The 18672-nt window shown below is 41.8% G+C and overlaps 1 protein-coding gene across 1 annotated transcript in view; it reads right to left on the reverse strand.

Moving 5' to 3' along the window:
• The window catches only part of VWF (von Willebrand factor), a 233184-nt gene that overhangs the window by 21307 nt on the left and 193205 nt on the right, over positions 1 to 18672 (reverse strand). The window contains exons 44-46 of the mRNA XM_074935850.1: positions 9746 to 9856; positions 3690 to 3873; positions 2962 to 3002 (exon numbers count right to left, since the gene is read on the reverse strand). Coding sequence (XP_074791951.1) covers positions 2962 to 3002; positions 3690 to 3873; positions 9746 to 9856 — 336 coding nt within the window. The remainder of the gene's footprint in view (positions 1 to 2961; positions 3003 to 3689; positions 3874 to 9745; positions 9857 to 18672) is intronic.

The following is an 18672-nucleotide window of genomic DNA, read 5'->3' on the forward strand; positions in this document are numbered from 1 at the left end:
AGTACATTTCAGGCAACAAACAGAGCTTACAGTGTGGGGGAACTGAGTTAAATAAGGAACTGATTTTTTTTTCCATTTGTAGAATACACCTATCGTATATTCTCTAGACAAACTTATAATAAAACATCAGCATCTGCTAACCCACCGCCAGCGAATGCAACCAAAATAACCCCCCATAAAGATAAAAACGACTCTAGTCTCTCTCAAACATGACACTCAATAAAAGCCTGGGAAAACAGATGAGTGTTACAGCTAATTCCATTTGGTAAATACAGCCACCTGCTTGGAAGCCTGCATTTAAAGCCTGCAGCATTATTTAAAACAGTGGAGTGAGTGCAATAGACCTACTGGAGTATAATATTGGTAACCAGATACAAAACAGAAATGTAAAGGGATTAAGGAAAAACAAAGGGCCAAAATAATCTAACAGATCTGTAGTGAAAGATTCCAAACGTGGACCTATTCACTGAATGAGTTAATGGAGAAAGTTTTCCCTTGATACAAAATGAAACATGAAGCCTATTTTTAAACATTAAGCCTATTTTATTTGTATTCCCAGCATAAAGTTTTGAAATCCAGGAAGTATAAATGTCCTGGGGATACCCCATCTTGATTCCTGACCAGGACTTTGGAACAATCACAGACCAGTGACTCCAGAATATCTGTCTCAACTTTTATATTCCGCATGCTGGGACAGGACATGGGGAGTTCAGAGAGTGTTGTGGGAATACTCATACAGGGTAACACTGTCAGCTCTGCAAAAGGCCAGCACAAAGCCACTTCAACACTCCAGTGTCATCTAAGCCCTCCACACACATAGCCCAATTAAGACCATGTTTGATTAAATAAATGGCTGATTCTCATATAGAACAGTAATACATTTTGGATCGAAAATTGTAAGACAAATCTGTATGTTGCTGGGTAAAGAACTAAGATGAGTCACTCATGCAAGGGACTTCAGGTTTAGGCTAGCAACAACATGCAGGTGTAAATGCATTGTTTAGTTGCAGCACAGAAGGCCAGTAGGCATCCTAGAATGCATGAGAATGTAATTGTTATATTACATGACCTAAGGCCATGATTAGGGTCTGCGTGGAGTACTGCAGCCAGGTTTGGACACACTAAATCCCGATAGGGATGCATATATTCTAGAGAAGGTAAATAGGAATCAAAGAAAGGAAGCATATTACAACTTAAAAACTCATCCCACAATGTGCTGACAGAAATTTTCTGTTCCTCTGTGGATTTCATTCTCCAGGGAAGGAAATCTCTTACGCAGAAGGAAGGAATGTTATGATGACAGGGCTGTAGTTCTGATCAGATGACAAGTTTATGCATACATTACGTGAAAAAAAAAGACCGAAAAGGGTTCTTATTGCAGTGTGTAGGTACCACAGAGATTTGGGGACAGTTACATTTTAAATAAGCAGCAAGAGGGAAATTTATGGACACTCCTGGAATCTAGAGATTAAAGTTTAGGTTAAATGCATGGAGGGGCTTGTTCCCCTCAAGGGCAATCAGCATATTTGGAATTCTCTGTTACTAGACATACTGCCAGAATATGGATTTAAGAAAACAATGGACAACTGCTAGGACTCGCCAAAGATAGCTTTGGGTATATATGAGCTCAGATGCTTAACTCTGATCATTCTCACTGTCATGCATAGGGTTAAACCAGCCACTAGATGGGAGGAGGTCAAGAAGGAATTTTCTCTCAAGGCATTGTGTCAGGGATCTTGAGGGTGAGATGGGGTCAAATAGTGAGAAGCACTAAAAGCAAAGGAGAGTTCCCCCCTCCCCTCAGATGCTTTCCTTCCTGTTTGAATCTGCTTCAATCTCTGGGTGGGGCGAGGGAAGTTTCTCCTTTCTCTGGAATGAGCAAGGATCATCTATCGGCATATTTCTCACAATCTGTTTCCTGTGATTGTGGTGGTCTGAAAGTACTTAAAAGGCCCCCATCATCACAGTATCCAAAGAGGTGCCCAAGGTCAGACAGGGCATCTGTGGCACAGCAAGGAATTCAACCCGGATCCCTTGAGCCCCGGTCCAGTGTCTAATCATAAGACCGCACTTTCAAAGTCTCAGTTTGAGGAAGGTGAGTCTATAAATAGTATCTACTGTGATAGGGTCAGGCTACAAGAGAGTGGTCGAAGGTAGATACATTAGTTCCAGGTTAAGCAGGTCCCTTTTCCCTGGGTAAGAAAATAGGGACTATTCCAGAACACTCAGGAACTTTCTAGAACTAATTAATGCAGGCAGGCTAATTAGGACACCTGTAGCCAATTGGGAAGCTGCTAGAATTAATTAAGGCTAATCAGGACACCTGGTTTAAAAAGGCTGTCACTCCAGTTAGTGAGGTGTGCACATAAGGAGCTCGGAGTGAGAGGATGTGCTGCTGGAGGACTCAGGAGTACACGCATTATCAGACATCAGGAGGAAGGTCCTGTGGTGAGGACAAAGAAGGTGTTGGAAGGAGGCCATGGGGAAGTAGCCCAGGGAGTTGTAGCTGTCTCACAGCTGTTCCAGGAGGCACTCTAGACAGCCGCAGTTCACAGGGCCCTGGGCTGGAACCCGGGGTAGAGGGCAGGCCTGGGTTCCCCCCAAATCCTCCCAACTCCTGACCCAACACAGGAGCTTCCACCAGAGGTGAAGGTCTCTGAGCTGGTCCCCGACCCACATGGTGGATCAGCAGAAACTGCGAGGATTGTTCTTACTCTTTTTTCCCCCATGCTGGCCAGTGATGAGGTTATCTGAGTGAACGGCAGATTTGAGCCATGAAAGTGGCCAAACTGAGGGCTGCCGTGACTCTCTGAGGGAAGCAAAATCTGCCAATAAGCGCAGGACCCACCAAGGTAGAGAAGGAACTTTGTCACACTACATAGTAGCTAAATCATACTCTACAAATTCTCATTAAAAGATTTAAATATCTTAGAGGCATTTGACATAAGAATATTATCTTACCCCGACAACGGTGCCATTCAGAACACAACCATTCACAGGTTCTGGAAAAGAAAACATATACTTATTAGTGTTACCTATGGCACTACAATAGGTTTTATATATTATAGCCCTGATCCTCCATGCCTTGTACAATTTCCACTGATGTTGATGGGAGTTGTCCCTGCATGAAGACGGCAAGATTTGGCCCTACCCATACATGATACCTGCCAGAGGTCCTAATTTTGGCAGTGCTGTCCTGAATTCCCCTTCTGAATCTTCCTTAGCTACCTATTTTCAAATATGTAACATGAAGTCACCTACAGTTCAGGCTTCCCACTTAGAGAAGATCCCCTGATAGTTGCTCTCTCAGTGGTAGACTCTTCTCCTTTTTCTCCCCACTCTCACTGCTCTCCCCCACTTCTATCCTCACAGCTTCTCGCACAAGTATTTCCATAAGCCAGGTTAAGAGGCAGATGACAAGGAGACAATGCGAGTGACTTGGAAAGAAGAAGTAATAACATGGTCACTGTAACTAATCAAATTTGAATTTCTTCTTCAACTAAAGCCAGGGCTGTTTGCTACTGTCTGGAAGGTGCTGCAGTTTGTATTCACAATATTACAGGACAACTTCAAATTAAATTCATTTCCCTAACATGCATTTTTGTAAGTTCCTAATGAGATGTACAAAATCAGTGAGTAAGCCACAGAACCCGAACTCTGATGACGCCGTTAGCAGTTGTGAAACTTACCGCACCAGCAGGAGGGACAGCAATTTGTTATTCGGTCACAGCGCAACTCATATCCTAAATGGCAGCTGGGTGTATCCATGTGAGAACATGACACGTTCCTTTTCTCAACAAAAACTTCATCGTTCACTCGGACACACTTGTTGATAATGCAAGGGCTGAAGGGGGATCGCCACTCTGTGCCGACCTAAGCATGGGAGATTGCAAAAGGGTTAGGAGGAGTTGGTAGTGTTTGCGCGGTGGATAGAGGAGGGGGTGCCATAACAAACCCAAAGTGACCATCTATTTAAGCTGTTGGACACAGACCCAAGCAGTTACTCCCTGTGCTTTAACTCTCAGCATTTTCGTAAAGCCCATGGTAGCCTCCTGTCACCACACAGGTCTCCCTAAATCTTGGTGTGGACTGTGAGGTCATGGAATAGACTACTGAATAGATTAGAGAATTTAGGGGTGACAGCGACAGATTTAGGAGAAATTTAACTGCATGAAAAATGTGTGCAGGGGGACCATTTACTAGATTTAACTTAAAATATTGCTGTTGGTGGCTGCTCTGGATTCACAGTAACTATGGCAGATTTGTCTGGGAATTCAGATTTACAGAGACAGAGGCAGACTTTGGTAACATGTTTTGGACAGAAAGGATTTGTGAATGGAGAAAGGGGTCAGGTCCTTGTTGCTAGATACAGATGGTGGTGCTTGCCACTGGGTGAGAAAGAGTGGGACCCTCAAGATCATACTGCTAGGGAGGGATGCCACAGCAGGCCAGAAAAAAGGGGTTATCGTTCCATGATCGGAGGAGGTGCTGACAGAGGCCAGGCCAAAGTCTCGGCTCTGTGCAATCCCACATTTGCCTAGTGAAAGCATGAACCATGGGATTCTGGGGCACACTGAAATCTAACATTGTTAATGTTTACACAATGCTTTCAAGAGCTAAAGCACTATACAAATGTTGAATACTATTAAAGCTCTAATACATAAGCGTGCCAGATAGAACCGGGACTTCCCACTGTAGCTGTCATCCACAGTGGCCCAAACACCGACAGTGAAGGAAGATTGACTACAATTAAGAATCATTTCAGAACCTTGGGAAGGGAACTGAAGATGAAATTGACTTCCCATCTGTGCCACGAACAAGCAAAGAAAGCAAACGACTGATACTAAACCCCAAGTGATGGGTGCCACAGCAATGTGTGAGCGCCTGGGATTCTGAGAGCCGTTGAACGTGTTCTCTGAATAGAGATATTCTGGGAACGTCTTTCTTTCTTTTGACTTCTTGGGAAAGATCTAAAGGGCTCAGTCCTGTAAGACTGCCAGGAGATTAACTGCCAGTGACATTGGCTTTGATTCAGCAAGGTACTGAAGCACGTGTCTAGCTTTAGAAATGGGAGTCGTTCTTAATGAGAGATGAGGAAGAGCCAAGCCCCTTGCAAGATTTTTTTTTTAAATGATGTTTCCCCGTTCACTATGAGACACATGATGTGGTACATTTAAAAAAAATCAAATTAAAATAAATACATAATAAATCATTCCTCATAATTACAGCTTAAAGACCATAAGCTATTTTAGTTTGTGGCTTTTCGGCTGAGAAAAATCACCTTGGTTCTAGCAGATAGAAGATAAAGGTAGAACTCATCGCAAAATATGTCCAAATTAGAAATATTCATTAGAAAAAAAGGCTGATAAATACTCAAAGTCATTTACACAAATCTGGCAGCATAAAGGGTCTTTAGAGTGGGTGGACATGTAACTTACTGCCAGAGTGTTGTCAAGGGGCCTTAGTGTAAATGACAATTGGGCTCTCATTGTCTAATACTAACAAGACCATCAACCTTCAATGTAGGAGACACTGGGAAAGTCAGTCCTCTTTTTTCTGTCACCCGATGAGTTATTTCAGTGTTAATGGGTGGAAAGAAACACAGTTACACACCTCAGTAGATATGGATTCTCTGGTTTATCTAGGATGGTAAAAGATAGTAGATGCAGTGGAAGATGACAGCATGTTTCTTTGACAGCTTGATATGTAAAGCAGAGAATGATGTTGGTACATAGGACTGCCCTCAGTTAAAATGTGAGAGGTGAAGACTTTGAGCTGTTGCGTTATTTATTATTGATTAATTATGAGTAATAGTAGTATTAAGGAAAGAAGCTGATTTTCTCTGAAAAAAAAATGCAATGAAGAATTTGCACCGAATAGTTGTAGACAGCCATACGGGTAACTGTGGAAGCGGTTTAGCAAATCTGTTATAAACTGGGGAGGAGAAGCAGGAGGAACGGAAGGTCTAGCATTCTAATATCTTTAACTTACCATTTTCCTTCCCTACTGTTTTGAGGAAGGGGAGGTTTAGGTTGGATATTAGGAAAAACTTTTTCACTAGGAGGGTGGTGAAACACTGGAATGCGTTACCTAGGGAGGTGGTAGAATCTCCTTCCTTAGAAGTTTTTAAGGTCAGGCTTGACAAAGCCCTGGCTGGGATGATTTAATTGGGGATTGGTCCTGCTTTGAGCAGGGGGTTGGACTAGATGACCTCCTGAGGTCCCTTCCAACCCTGATATTCTATGATTCTATGATTCTGTGATCCCCAGCCGCTGCACAGGATTCGGCAATTTAATGCTACTAAGGCAGGCAGAGGCTTGCCAAGGGCTCGCAGGGTTAAGAGCAGAACAAAATGATTAGGCTGAAGAAATATGTAAATGAAGGGAAAAAGAAAACCGGTATCCACCTTGCTTTGAAGACTAGTGGGATGTCTGCTGCACATGTAAATGGGGTCTGAGCTTTTTCCTTTATTATTTATTACATTTTTTCCAGCTATTCATTTACTGTTGAACTCTCTGGAACAGTCACAAAGAAATTCTATTCAATGTGGTGCTGAAAATAAAAAGAACAGGAGGACTTGTGGCACCTTAGAGACGAACACATTTATTAGAGCGTAAGCGTTCGTGAGCTACAGCTCACTTCATTGGATGCATTCATGAGTTGTAGCTCACGAAAGCTTATGCTCAAATAAATGTGTTAGTCTCCAAGGTGCCACAAGTCCTCCTGTTCTTTTTGCGAATACAGGCTAACATGGCTGCTACTCTAAAACCTGAAAATCAAATGTTATTCTGAGCAGACAAGAAGTGCAGCAGGGGCAACCACAGTACTGGCTTCTTCTTACTATCCCCCAGAAATGCGCTTCAACTCTGAGACACCTTTTTAGTGGGGAGAGAGAGAATTCACTCTCCATCTAGAGCTGTCACCAGATCTGCATTGTTTGTCAACAAGCAGTTTTGTTTTCACATTTTCAAAATAAAACGTTTTGATTTTTCAGTTCAAAATGGGCTTTCGTTTTGAAATGTCATGCATTTAAAAAAAAATGTTAAAAAATGCTTGAAATTGAATTGAAATGTTGTGTTCAACCTGAAATGTTTTTTTTTCAACTTTTTAATTCACTGAAATTTTTTTAAAAACCATTAGTTTTCAGTTCAACTCAAAACGAATTTATTTTTCAGTTTTTTGGAATTGCCAGCAAACCAAAAAATCTGTTATTTGCACAGCTCTATCTCCATCCCCATTCAGTTCTTGGCATCACTGAGTGTGCCAGTGAATATATAAATGTGATGTCCTGCTTGAAGCACAGTGACACCAGCTACTCAGTTCAAACAGTCCACTGCACAGACTTCATATGGTAATATCTTTACGTCACGTCTAACCTCAGATAGATTGAGCTGACAACCTACAGATGAATAAGCGTTCACGGTGGTCAGTATCCTGGTACCAGTCTCTTGAGCCATCCATAGTAAAGTTCTAATCTTATATACACACAAAGGACAGAGAGATGGTCCTTTCGAGTTTTCAAATATTGAACAGTGGATGTGGGTGTTTACAGCCAGAACTGACTGAGCGCTATAAAAAAAAAATCATTTCTTTTCAGTATGACTGGTTGACTTTCGAAGGCTAAGAAAAACTCAGTTTACATCATTCCACGCCCACGTTTACCAACAGCAGACATTAGCAGTTTAACTCTCTGATGCCATTAAATTCCACCTGATCTGCAAGAAGGGAGTGTGTGTTTTTACAGCAGCTCATTGTTATTCAACAGTGCTCATCCTGCAGGAATGTTGAGGCTATGGGGCTGCATGTTTTATAACAAAGTGCTATGACTTCAGAAACATAGAATCATGTGTGCTGTCTCAGTGTTGTGTCAAATTTCAGAAGCAACAAGGACTATTTACATTTTTAAAGGCAAAAAAACAGCCAAAATATTTTGAATTAGAATGTTTGGGGGAGAATCATAAGGGACCCAATTTAGCGAAGCACTAGAACATATGTTTAAAGTTAGGCATGGATAGAACTGTCCAAATAATCGACTTTTTGGTTTACTGGACAAACCAAAAATTTTTTTTAAAGAGTTTTGAATTGACACTCCCCCCAGAATCAGTTTTATTGGCTAAACAAATCAATAATTTTGACCCAAAATGAAATGTTTCATTTTAATTTGGGCAATTTTAAACGGTTTTTTTATTAAAAGCAAAGAAAATTCGGAAATGCCATTCACAAAACTACCAGAGGTGATGGAGGTGTGCCCCCCTACAGCTCTGTGGTCAGAGGACTCATCTGGGAGGGGGAAGAATTGGGTTCCAGTCCCTGTTCCAATGAATACTTAATTATTTATACGAAGTGGAACAGCTTCAACAGGACAACTGAGAGAGACCCACACCAGAATATCCCATAGCCAAGTGGTCAGGACCCTCACCTGTAATGTGGGAAACCCAAGTTCAAATCCCTACCCATATCATGCAGAGCAGAGATTTGAAGTGGTGGCCTCCTGAATCCCAGCTGAGTGCTCTAGCCACGTTTTATAAAGGGGATACCGCCTCCTCTTTTGTGAATGGCATCTAAGTCTGCTGGTAACTTTAGGCCTGCCATTTTTTCATTTTGCCAATGTGTGGCAAATTTGCAAATAGTTTTGCACAACCCAAAACTGCATTTTGCAGTGAATAAATGATTTGTTTAAAAAATGTTGTTCAGCTCTGAGCATGGGTTTAAGTCTCATCGGTTTTAATTAGATTTATACACATGCTTAATTTTTTTACTGAATCAGGGCTTATTGGTTCACATCCAAGCAATAAACTATTTTTAAGGCAAGGGGGAAAACGGAAATATTTTCCTGACTAAATTATTTGGATAGGTTATCCTATATTCAGGAAGGTTTAATGTCTTCCTGTTCCTTTTTTTTAGTGTCACTAATATGTGGGAGGTCTTTCTAAAAGATATGCGCTAGCTCAAACAGAAGCTATGGGCTTGATGCAGGAATTAATATGTCATGTTCTATGGTCTGTGTTCTGTAGGAGGTTGGACTAGATGATCGTGATGCTCCTTTCTTGTCATATAATGTATGACTGTAGCGTCTGAACCAAGTGCATTACCACTGGCTCAGGTTAACAGAGCCTAAAACATTAAGATTAAGAGACTTTGGAGCACGGTACTGGAAGATTCCTTCCTCTTCTACTGACTTGCTGTTTGTTTGTGGGCAAGTCACCCGGGGCTACGTCTACACTACAAGGTAGAGATGTGATTCTCAGCTCCTGTGCACATACTCGCTCTAGCTCGATGACAGCCACTCCTAGAATGAATAGTAGTTACAGGGAGCAGCTTCAGAGGCACAGCATAGCCATGCTGAGTACAAATCCAACTTCACCCTGTGGGTACGTATTCAGCATGGAGCCCCAGTGCTGCTGCCTGTGGAGAGAGTACGTGTAGGCAAGTTGGGAACCATACCCCCTTGCTCATAGCGTACAAGGAGCCTTAGTCGCTCTATGCCTCAGCTGGGCATAATAATATCTCACGCACAGAAGCATTATAAGGTTTACTTTAAATTTGTAACATACATTTGAAGATGTGAACTGGTATTACTACTGCTAATAAACTAAACATGGACATGACAACCAGCTGATCTGTGTACACAATAAGCAACCTGCACATTTTCCCTTCTTCTCCAGAAGAGAAAAACGTTTTAGTCTCATCTCCTAAACGAGGAGGACTGAGCACATTGTTAGCAGCATGGAACTCTTGACCTTACCTCATGCAAACGAACATCTACATCCCCTCGAGACCATGAGTTCTGCTCTTCACACATAGTCTTCTGACATTTTCCACAACACTCCCCTTCCTGGCTGACATATGTATATCCCTAGAAGAGGAGAACAAGGTAGTGATTGTAGTTATATTAGAAAGCCACACAAGACAATGAGAAGTTTGATGATGATACATTTGCAAGAGACACTTAACGTTAACGTTGTGTCATAGTACAATTTCTTCTTGTATAGTGCAGTTTAAACAAAACTATAAGGACATAGGAATTGCTGTAACAGAATAAACGGTCCATGGTAAGTGGCCAATATTATGTGTTTCAGAAGAATGTGAAAAACCCTCATAATTTGTGCAATATTATTCACTACAGGTGGAGACTTCTAACTGATTATCGGCTGCTGATTCGTTTACTGAAGCCATTGATTTTTTCCCACTAACTAGAGTAACTGCAGACATTATTTATTCATGTTTCTAGTCCATTTTGAATCTTACTAAGGGCCTGGTCCTGAGAGGATATGAGCATCTCCAGTGAAGTGCTGAGCAGCCTCTCTCTGAATTCAATGAGAGTCGATGGTGCCTAGCACTTTGCAGGATTACCATCATTATTATTATTACTATTATTGTGTTGCAGGAACACTGGCAGGCCCCAAATAAGGATCAGAGCTCAATTGCACTAGGTTCTGTATAAATCATGCAATAAATAGAGATAAGTCTTGCCACAAATCTAGATTGTAAGCACATTGGGGCAGGAGTTAACAGATAAATGAGACAAACAAGCAAAGATGGACGGGGAGGCTGAGGTAACATTAAAATGAGCACGTTTTGGTCCCTAAACTATTTCTTTTAATAATATCTTGCAGCAGTGAGTTCCAACATTTAATTGTATACAAGCATTTTCTTTTATCCAGGTAAAATTTGCTGCACTTTGCACTACCCTATTGTTCTAAGGAAGAGCAAATTAATGCACTCCACTGGCCTATTCCTCTTATTTTATATAATATCAATTTCATTTATTCCTTGTCTGTGCTGTAAAAGACCTGTCAAAGTCCACTATACCAGGACTTCCCAAGTCACGGCACCCGATGCACAGATTAGTTATGAAGAGGTGCCCACTGGCGTGGACCCTATGGATTGGGAAAAATAGCGGCAAAATCTCTCAGACACTATGGTGCAGTAGGAGCAAGCAAAAGGGAAGAAAAACAGCAGCACATCTCTCTTCTCCCTCTCCTCTCATGTCCCACCCAATCTCAGAGCAGCTCCTCTTCTGCCTCAACTCTTTTGCTTTCACAGCGATCAGCTCTGAGGGAAGCTCTCAAGTGGTTGCAAAGAACTGTGGGATAGGGTAGGTCTTGGGAAGAAATCCAATGTGAATCCCAGGTGAAATAAACCTTTAAGAATCACAGTATCATCTCCATTTTAAAAAAAAAACAAAACACTCATTATATAACTATGGGAGTTTTTAAAAAATGACCTTGCTCTGATTTACAACTATTATGCAATAAGAAAATGTAAGAAAGAACTGTTCTAGCAGCATCATGGTTGTTAATCAGAACAGTCAACAAAAAGGAGGGAATTCACAATTAAGGGTGAATCAGAAACATTTTTTAATATATTCAGCCATCTTACTGGGTTTACACTCAAACAAAGGTGGAGAGCTATTCGGAGTTGTTATAGCCAGTCTCCTCAGTGTGCAGATAATTGCATACAGAGCAGAAAAATGTATTAGCTGATCATTTCACTGGTGATTTGGCCACTACTTTCCTTCATAAAATAATTAACCACCACACTGTATAAAACACTGGAGCATCTGGCTCACTGAAAGAAAGCAATGATCTTTATTTCTCCATCTCTGGGTTTGAAAAGCATGGAGTCCCATAGGGCATAGAGCAGTTCTACTTTCAATACTGAGCTGGCAACATGATGACCTGAATCTGAGATGAGGACTAAAATATTAAATAAGCTCAGTGCCACTTTTCACTCTGGTTTTACATCTGTAAAGTGGTTGGCTGCTTTTTAGGAAGGCTCTGCATGGATGTTGGAAGCCTTGACCTCATTACTCCTGTCCCCGCCACAGTTAGCCCAACCAATGTCAATATCAGCCTCTTTTCATGGACAGCCCAATCACTGTACCTGAAAGCATGAGCCACCTTGAATAATGAATGGGGAAGATCCGAATGCAAAGTTGACAGATCTTCACAAACATATGTATTTAACAGAGTTGTTTGGGAAATATTTTGTTCTCATGAAACATTTCAATTAAAACACATTTTGCTACTGTTTTTGTCATAATTTTTCTTTGCAGATTTTCAGGTTTCCATTGAAAATTTTCAGTTTGAAACCAAAACATTTTTGGTTTTCAACAAAAGTGTTCAATGAACATACGAATTTTTTTTCATAAGAATTTCTGTTTTGCCAAAAAAAAATATATATCTGGTAAAAATCTTTCAACAGGAAATTTTCCTCTAGCTCTAGCATTTAAATCAGAAATTCAAAACAGCCTGATGAAGAGTTTACCTGAACAAATTTTAGCCTGTAGATTCTGCAAACAGTTTGCAAACAGACTATACATTTGACCTTTCGATATTAAACCTCCATGACTGGTCACTTAAGCATGGCTTCTGTTCCCTTTTTGAATAACTTTTATTATGTCTTTTACTATAAATATTTTAGGCCTTGGCCCTGCAGCGTGATTCATGTGGACAGACCTCTGAAGGTAATGGGGTTTCCTGCGGGCACAGAGGTTTGCCCACGTACATCACAATGGAAGACTGAATCTTTAGTAGTGTAATTTTGATTGTGTGTGAAGTCGTGCGGCTGAATTTGTTATTTTGCATTGCTTCTGTTTGTTAAATATATGTCAGAAGCACCGAAGGCATGTGACAGATGCTTTTTATCTTTGTTATAAATTCAAATAGACAAATAAAAATAAGTTAATAAGCTGCTTTTGCCCAGGATTTATTCAGTTTCTTTATTTAGCTCTTTATTTATTTATTTATTCAGAATTTATTCAGTGGATCCTGGCTGTGGGGTCTGAAATTACAAAGAAAACGGGGTGAAAATAGCAGATTTGAAATATGCTTCAGAATTCTCAACAATTTTCACAAATACATTTTCCCACAACTAATGGCCCAGCTAGAGGTGCAAATGACATCATGGCTCTTTGTGGGACTGGAAACTAAGTCAGACCCTCCATGGATCTGGCTCATTTAGGATACCCAGGTCTCTTCTATAGTATAAAGAATTGTTCTCCAGTAGACGAATTAGTCAATTTATTTACAACATGAAAGTAAGAGCTCACAAGTTCAAAAACAGTTCCTTTTATTTGTTTTAAGACACAAATGGGTGCAAGTTAAATTTTTAGTAAAGGAAAATATATGACGACTATCAGGAAAAATAAGCTCTTTTTAGGCAGCTCAATAACCTCCTCAAAGAAGTGATGGAAGCCTGTTTGGGGATCTGAAACTCAACTGGATAAAGTACTAGAACATATATTACTGGGAACAACTCTTCATTGGGCAGTATATGGACAAAATGATCAAGGGTACATCTACACTGCCCCCTCCCTGGCTTCAGAGCCTGAGCTCCAGCACAAGCTCAAATGTCTACACAGGTATTTTTAGTGCCGTAATATGAACCCAAGTCTGTAGACCCGGGCTCTGATTCACTGAAGTGGGTTCGAAAATGCAGTGTAGACAGACCTCTAGTAGATTCTTAGATACTATGGTGATGAGTGCCACAAAAATTTCTGGATAGATTGGATTAGACAGACTAGAAAATCTTTACCATCTCTATCCTCCATAGTTCTGGGACCACTCATGATTCAGAGATGCAACATTGTTTGACACTTTTTGTTCTAGTTTCTACTTACTGCACTGACTCAACATTCTGCTAGTTCCCCTGTTTTCAAGGACTGATCTTCTGTTTTTATTTCTTTTTTTTCCCCCTCCACTCTGGTCTTTTATACATTTGGAGTTCACATTTCAAATAGAGATTCAAAACTCAGAATGAGCCTGTGGTAAATTTCCAAGCGTCTGTCACGTTGACCTGAAGATCACTGTCTATGGGTTTGAAAAATCCTATTGCCCTGGGAGGTAAGGAATAACGAACACAAATCATCCTTCACACTTGAGCAGGTGCACATGGCTGACTTGGGAGTAATAATAAGCAGCAGCTGTGGGGAAACTTACACGAGTTTAGTTACACCAGCTCTCTCCCCCGGCACAGGCTCTGAGACAGAGTTGGTCTCAACAAGGGAAGGTGACAGCATATGGATAAAATCACAGGATAGAGAATATTCACACTCTGTTGAATTGGAGTTAGGTTTGCAATAAACATAGGAGGAACTCGAGTTAATTCCATGCCCTTCAGAAGTGACAGAGGATTTTACATTCTGATTCATTGACTATTTAAGGTTATTAAAGGGATCCACATATTCTGTGACTTGGCATATTTCCACATATTCTCTTTAATTCTAACTTTCCGCGAGGTCTGGGAGCTGCTGCACACTTCATCCTCAGGAGGATGCTGAGTCTTTGCAAACAGAATAGAGACTCTTTCAGTTCCCCCTTTAACAATAGGTGGAAAAGAAAGAAAGTGGAGATCATCCCTCAAAATAGGAACTTTTCTTAAAAATCTATGAATATTCGGCACTTAAATAGCATGGGGATGGATATATTACAGACTGACACAGATTAAAGGGATATAATCAGAGATTGAGAGAGACTGGGATAGATCCAATAGGATTTATTTGCATGAAGCGGAAATATTCAGGGCCAGCTCCTCAGTTGGTGTAAATCAGCACAGCTCTATTGATTGAGCTACACTGATTTACACCAGCTGAGCATCTGGTCCCCAGTTTACGAGTCTTCAAAGCATTATGATTTATTGTTCCTTGTTCTGCAATGAGCTAATGCAATAAAAACAAAGCATTCGTAACAATCTTCCGAGTCATTTATATGGTTACTAAATATGATCATTTCACAGTCAACACTCAAACTACCGTCTTCCTTTAAAATATATTTTCTTTGATCTTTCATGCATATAATGTTAGCCTTTTACAGTCATGCTTAACATATGGGAGAAGACAAACTTTGCTACTTCAAAGAAAAATGTCAGTTTGAAATACTGGAGATTAAAGTAGGAGATTTCATGGTCAGCATCCATTACAATCATCATTTACCATGCCTCGGCATGAATGCTCCAAATGCTCTTGTGTTATAATTTAACACGGTTCTCAAGAGACCTGAAAATCTTTCATAATCGATTTACACACACTTAGCCAAATGGGTCTGATTAAGACGTGTATCACTGAAAGTTATGTATGAAATGCTTTTCATAATCACATCACCCTTAAACTGAATATGTTTATATCATTTACCCAGGTTCCTGATTTTAAGGATGCTGACAGGAAGCAAGAATGAAAGCAGGTGTTCCCCTCACATTAATTAGTGTTTGTATAGTCCTTTGAAATTGTAACCCACTGTATTATTATTATTATGCTCCAGAGAGCTATTTTGATGTACTCATACAGAAATCATGTTGAAAAACCTCCAGAACAGTAAGGTGTAGACACTACTCCTCCTAGTGGCAGATTCAGCAATTACAGCAATGACCTATTTGCTCTCCCAAAAACTCTTTGCCACTAGAAAGAATGAGAAGGGGAGAAAAGAGAAACGAGGGCCGTGACATAGGTCAAAGCAAATCCATTTATATTTTGCAAGTTGGAGTTGATCTGAATGGAAAGCTTTTGAAGGTGGATTTTATTTCATTGTTAATTTTTTATATCTGTACAAACACTTTGAAATAGGTGCATTTTAATGAAAAGTGTAGAAACATATCACCCAAAATAAATGGAGATTTTTGAAAACAAAGTCAGTTTCAAACTTGATCTTACCATGAAGGATCTGGGGGTTATAGTGGATAACAAACTAAATATGAATCAACAACGTAACATTGTTGCAAAAACATCTAACATCATTCCGGGATGTGTTTGCAGAAGTGTTGTAAGCAAGACACAAGAAGAGGAGGTTAATTACTTGTAACTGGAGGTTCTTCAAGATGTATGGTCCCTATTTGTATTCCATATGTGGGTGTGCATGCGCAGCATGCGCGTGAGTCCAGAAGGTTTTCCTAGCAGTGTCCATTGACCCGCATGTGCATCGAGCCTCTCCAGTGTCCCTCTTGCATTGAGTAGTCCAGTCTGCAGCAGAAGGTGTGGAGGGCGGGGACTGGAATACAAATAGGGATCACACATCTCCAAGAACCTCCAGTAACACGTAAATAACCTCTCCTTCTTCTTCGAGCGATGGTCCCTATATGCATTCCAGACATGGGTGATTAGCGAGCTGTGGTCAGTGCAGAGGTGGGTGCGATGATGCGATAGGAAGTGAAGTCTGCAGTGTGGCTTGGCCCACAGCAGCATCTGTCGCTGCCGCTTGCTAAATGACATAGTGGGTCGTGAACGTGTGGATGGAGCACCAGGTTGTTGCACAACAGATGTCTTGTCATGAAGATGTCTGAGAGGCAGGCTGATGTAGTCACTTGTGCTTGCATAGAGTGCACTGTGACTCCATCAGGCAGTGGTACGTTGGATTGTGTGCACCATTTGTGGATGCAACCAGAGACCCATTTGGAGATTCATTGGGAGGGGAGGGCTTGGCCCTTGGATTGGTCAGTGATGGCCACAAATAGTTTCAGCGATGTGAAAAAGGAATGAGTCCAGTGGAGGTAGAATACCAGTGCACAGTGGCCGTCAGGGAGTGCAGAGCCCTGTCCATGTGGGAGGCGTGTGGTTTGGGGTGGAAAACAGGTAGGTGGATGAACTGATTAAGGTGGAACTCCAACACTACCTTTAGGAGGAATTTAGGGTGAAGTCATAAGCAAACTTTATCCTTGTGGGAGATGGTGTAAGGGTAGTCCGCCATCATGGCCACCAGTTCACTGACTCATCTAGCTAAGGTAAGACTACCAAGAATATCTTCTTCATGGAGAGGTGGAAAAGGGAGCACATTGCCAGCAGCTCACAAGGTGGCTTTGTGAGGGCAGACAGGATGAGACTGGTGGGAAAGTATTAGACTCAGAGAAGATTAGGGTTGGAAGAGACCTCAGGAGGTCATCTAGTCCAACCCCTGCTCAAAGCAGGACCAACCCCAAATAAATCATCCCACCACGGGCTTTGTCAAGCCAGGCCTTAAAAACCTTTAAGGATGGAGATTCCACCACCTCCCTACGTAACCCATTCCAGTGCTTCACCACCCTCTTAGTGAAACAGGGTTTCCTAATATCCAACCTAGACCTCCCCCACTGCAACTTGAGACCATTGCTCCTTGTTCGGTCATCTGCCACCACTGAGAACAGCCGAGCTCCATCCTCTTTGGGACCCCCCTTCAGGTAGTTGAAGCCTGCAATCAAATCCCCACTCACTCTTCTCTTCTGCAGACTAAACAAGCCCAGGTCCCTCAGCCTCTCCTCGTAAGTCATGTGCCCCAGCCCCCTAATCATTTTTGTTGCCCTCCGCTGAACTCTCTCCAATTTTTCCATATCCTTTCTGTAGTGGGGGGCCAAAAACTGGAAGCAATACTCCAGATGTGGCCTCACCAGTGCCTAATACAGGGGAATAATCGCTTTCCTCGATCTGCTGGCATTGCTCCTACTAGTGTAGCCCAATATGCTATTAGCCTTCTTGGCAACAAGGGCACACTGCTGACTCATATCCAGCTTCTCGTCCACTATAATCCCCAGGTCCTTTTCTGCAGAACTGCTGCTTAGCCAGTCAGTTCCCAGCCTGCAGCGGTGCATGGGATTCTTCTGTCATAAGTGCAGGACTCTGCACGTCTGTGTTGAACCTCATCAGATTTCTTTTGGCCCAATCCTCCAATTCGTCTAGGTCACTCTGGACCCTATCCCTACCCTCCAGTGTATCTACCTCTCCCCGCAGCTTAGTGTCAACTGCGAACTTGCTGAGGACGCAACCCATCCCATCATCCAGATCATTAATAAAAATGTTGAACAAAACCAGCCCCAGGACCGACCCCTGGGGCACTCTGCTTGATACCGGATGCCAACTAGACATCAAGCCATTGAGCACTACCCGTTGAGCCTGACAATCTAGCCAGCTTTCTATCCACCTTATAGTCCATTCATCCAATCCATACCTTTTTAAAATTGCCAGCAAGAATACTGTGGGAGACCGTATCAAAAGCTTTGCTAAAGTCAAGATATGTCATGTCCACTGCTTTCCACAGAGCCAGTTATCTCATCATAGAAGGCAATCAGGTTGGTCAGGCATGACTTGCCCTTGGTGAATCCATGTTGACTGTTGCTGATCATCTTCCTCTCCTCCAAGTGCTTCAAAATGGTTTCCTTGAGGACTTGCTCCATGATTTCCAGGGACTGAGGTGACGCTGACCCGTCTGTAGTTCCCCAAGTTCTCCTTCTTCCCTTTTTTAAAGATGGGCACTGTATTTGCCTTTTTCTAATTGTCCAGGACCTCCCCCAATCACCACGAGTTTTCAAAGATAATGGCCAATGCCTCTGCAATCACATCTGCCAACTCCCTCAGCACCCTCGGATGCATTAGATCTGGACCCACAGACCTGTGCAAATCCAACTTTTCTAAACAGTCCTTAACCTGTTCTTTCACCACTGAGGGCTGCTCAGCTCCTCCCCATACTGTGTTGCCCAGGACAGCAGTGTGGGATCTGACCTTGTCTGTGAAAACCAAGGCAAAAATAGCATTGAGTACTTCAGCTTTTTCCACATCACCTGTCACTAGGTTGCTTCCCCCATTCAGTAAGGGTCCCACACTTTTCCTGACCTTTTTCTTGTTGCTAACATACCTGTAGAAACCCTTCTTGTTATCCTTCACATCCCTTGTTAGCTGCAACTCCAGTTGTGTTTTGGCCTTCCTGACTATAC

This window comes from Natator depressus, chromosome 1 (assembly GCF_965152275.1).
Source record: "Natator depressus isolate rNatDep1 chromosome 1, rNatDep2.hap1, whole genome shotgun sequence".
Taxonomy (NCBI): domain Eukaryota; kingdom Metazoa; phylum Chordata; order Testudines; family Cheloniidae; genus Natator; species Natator depressus.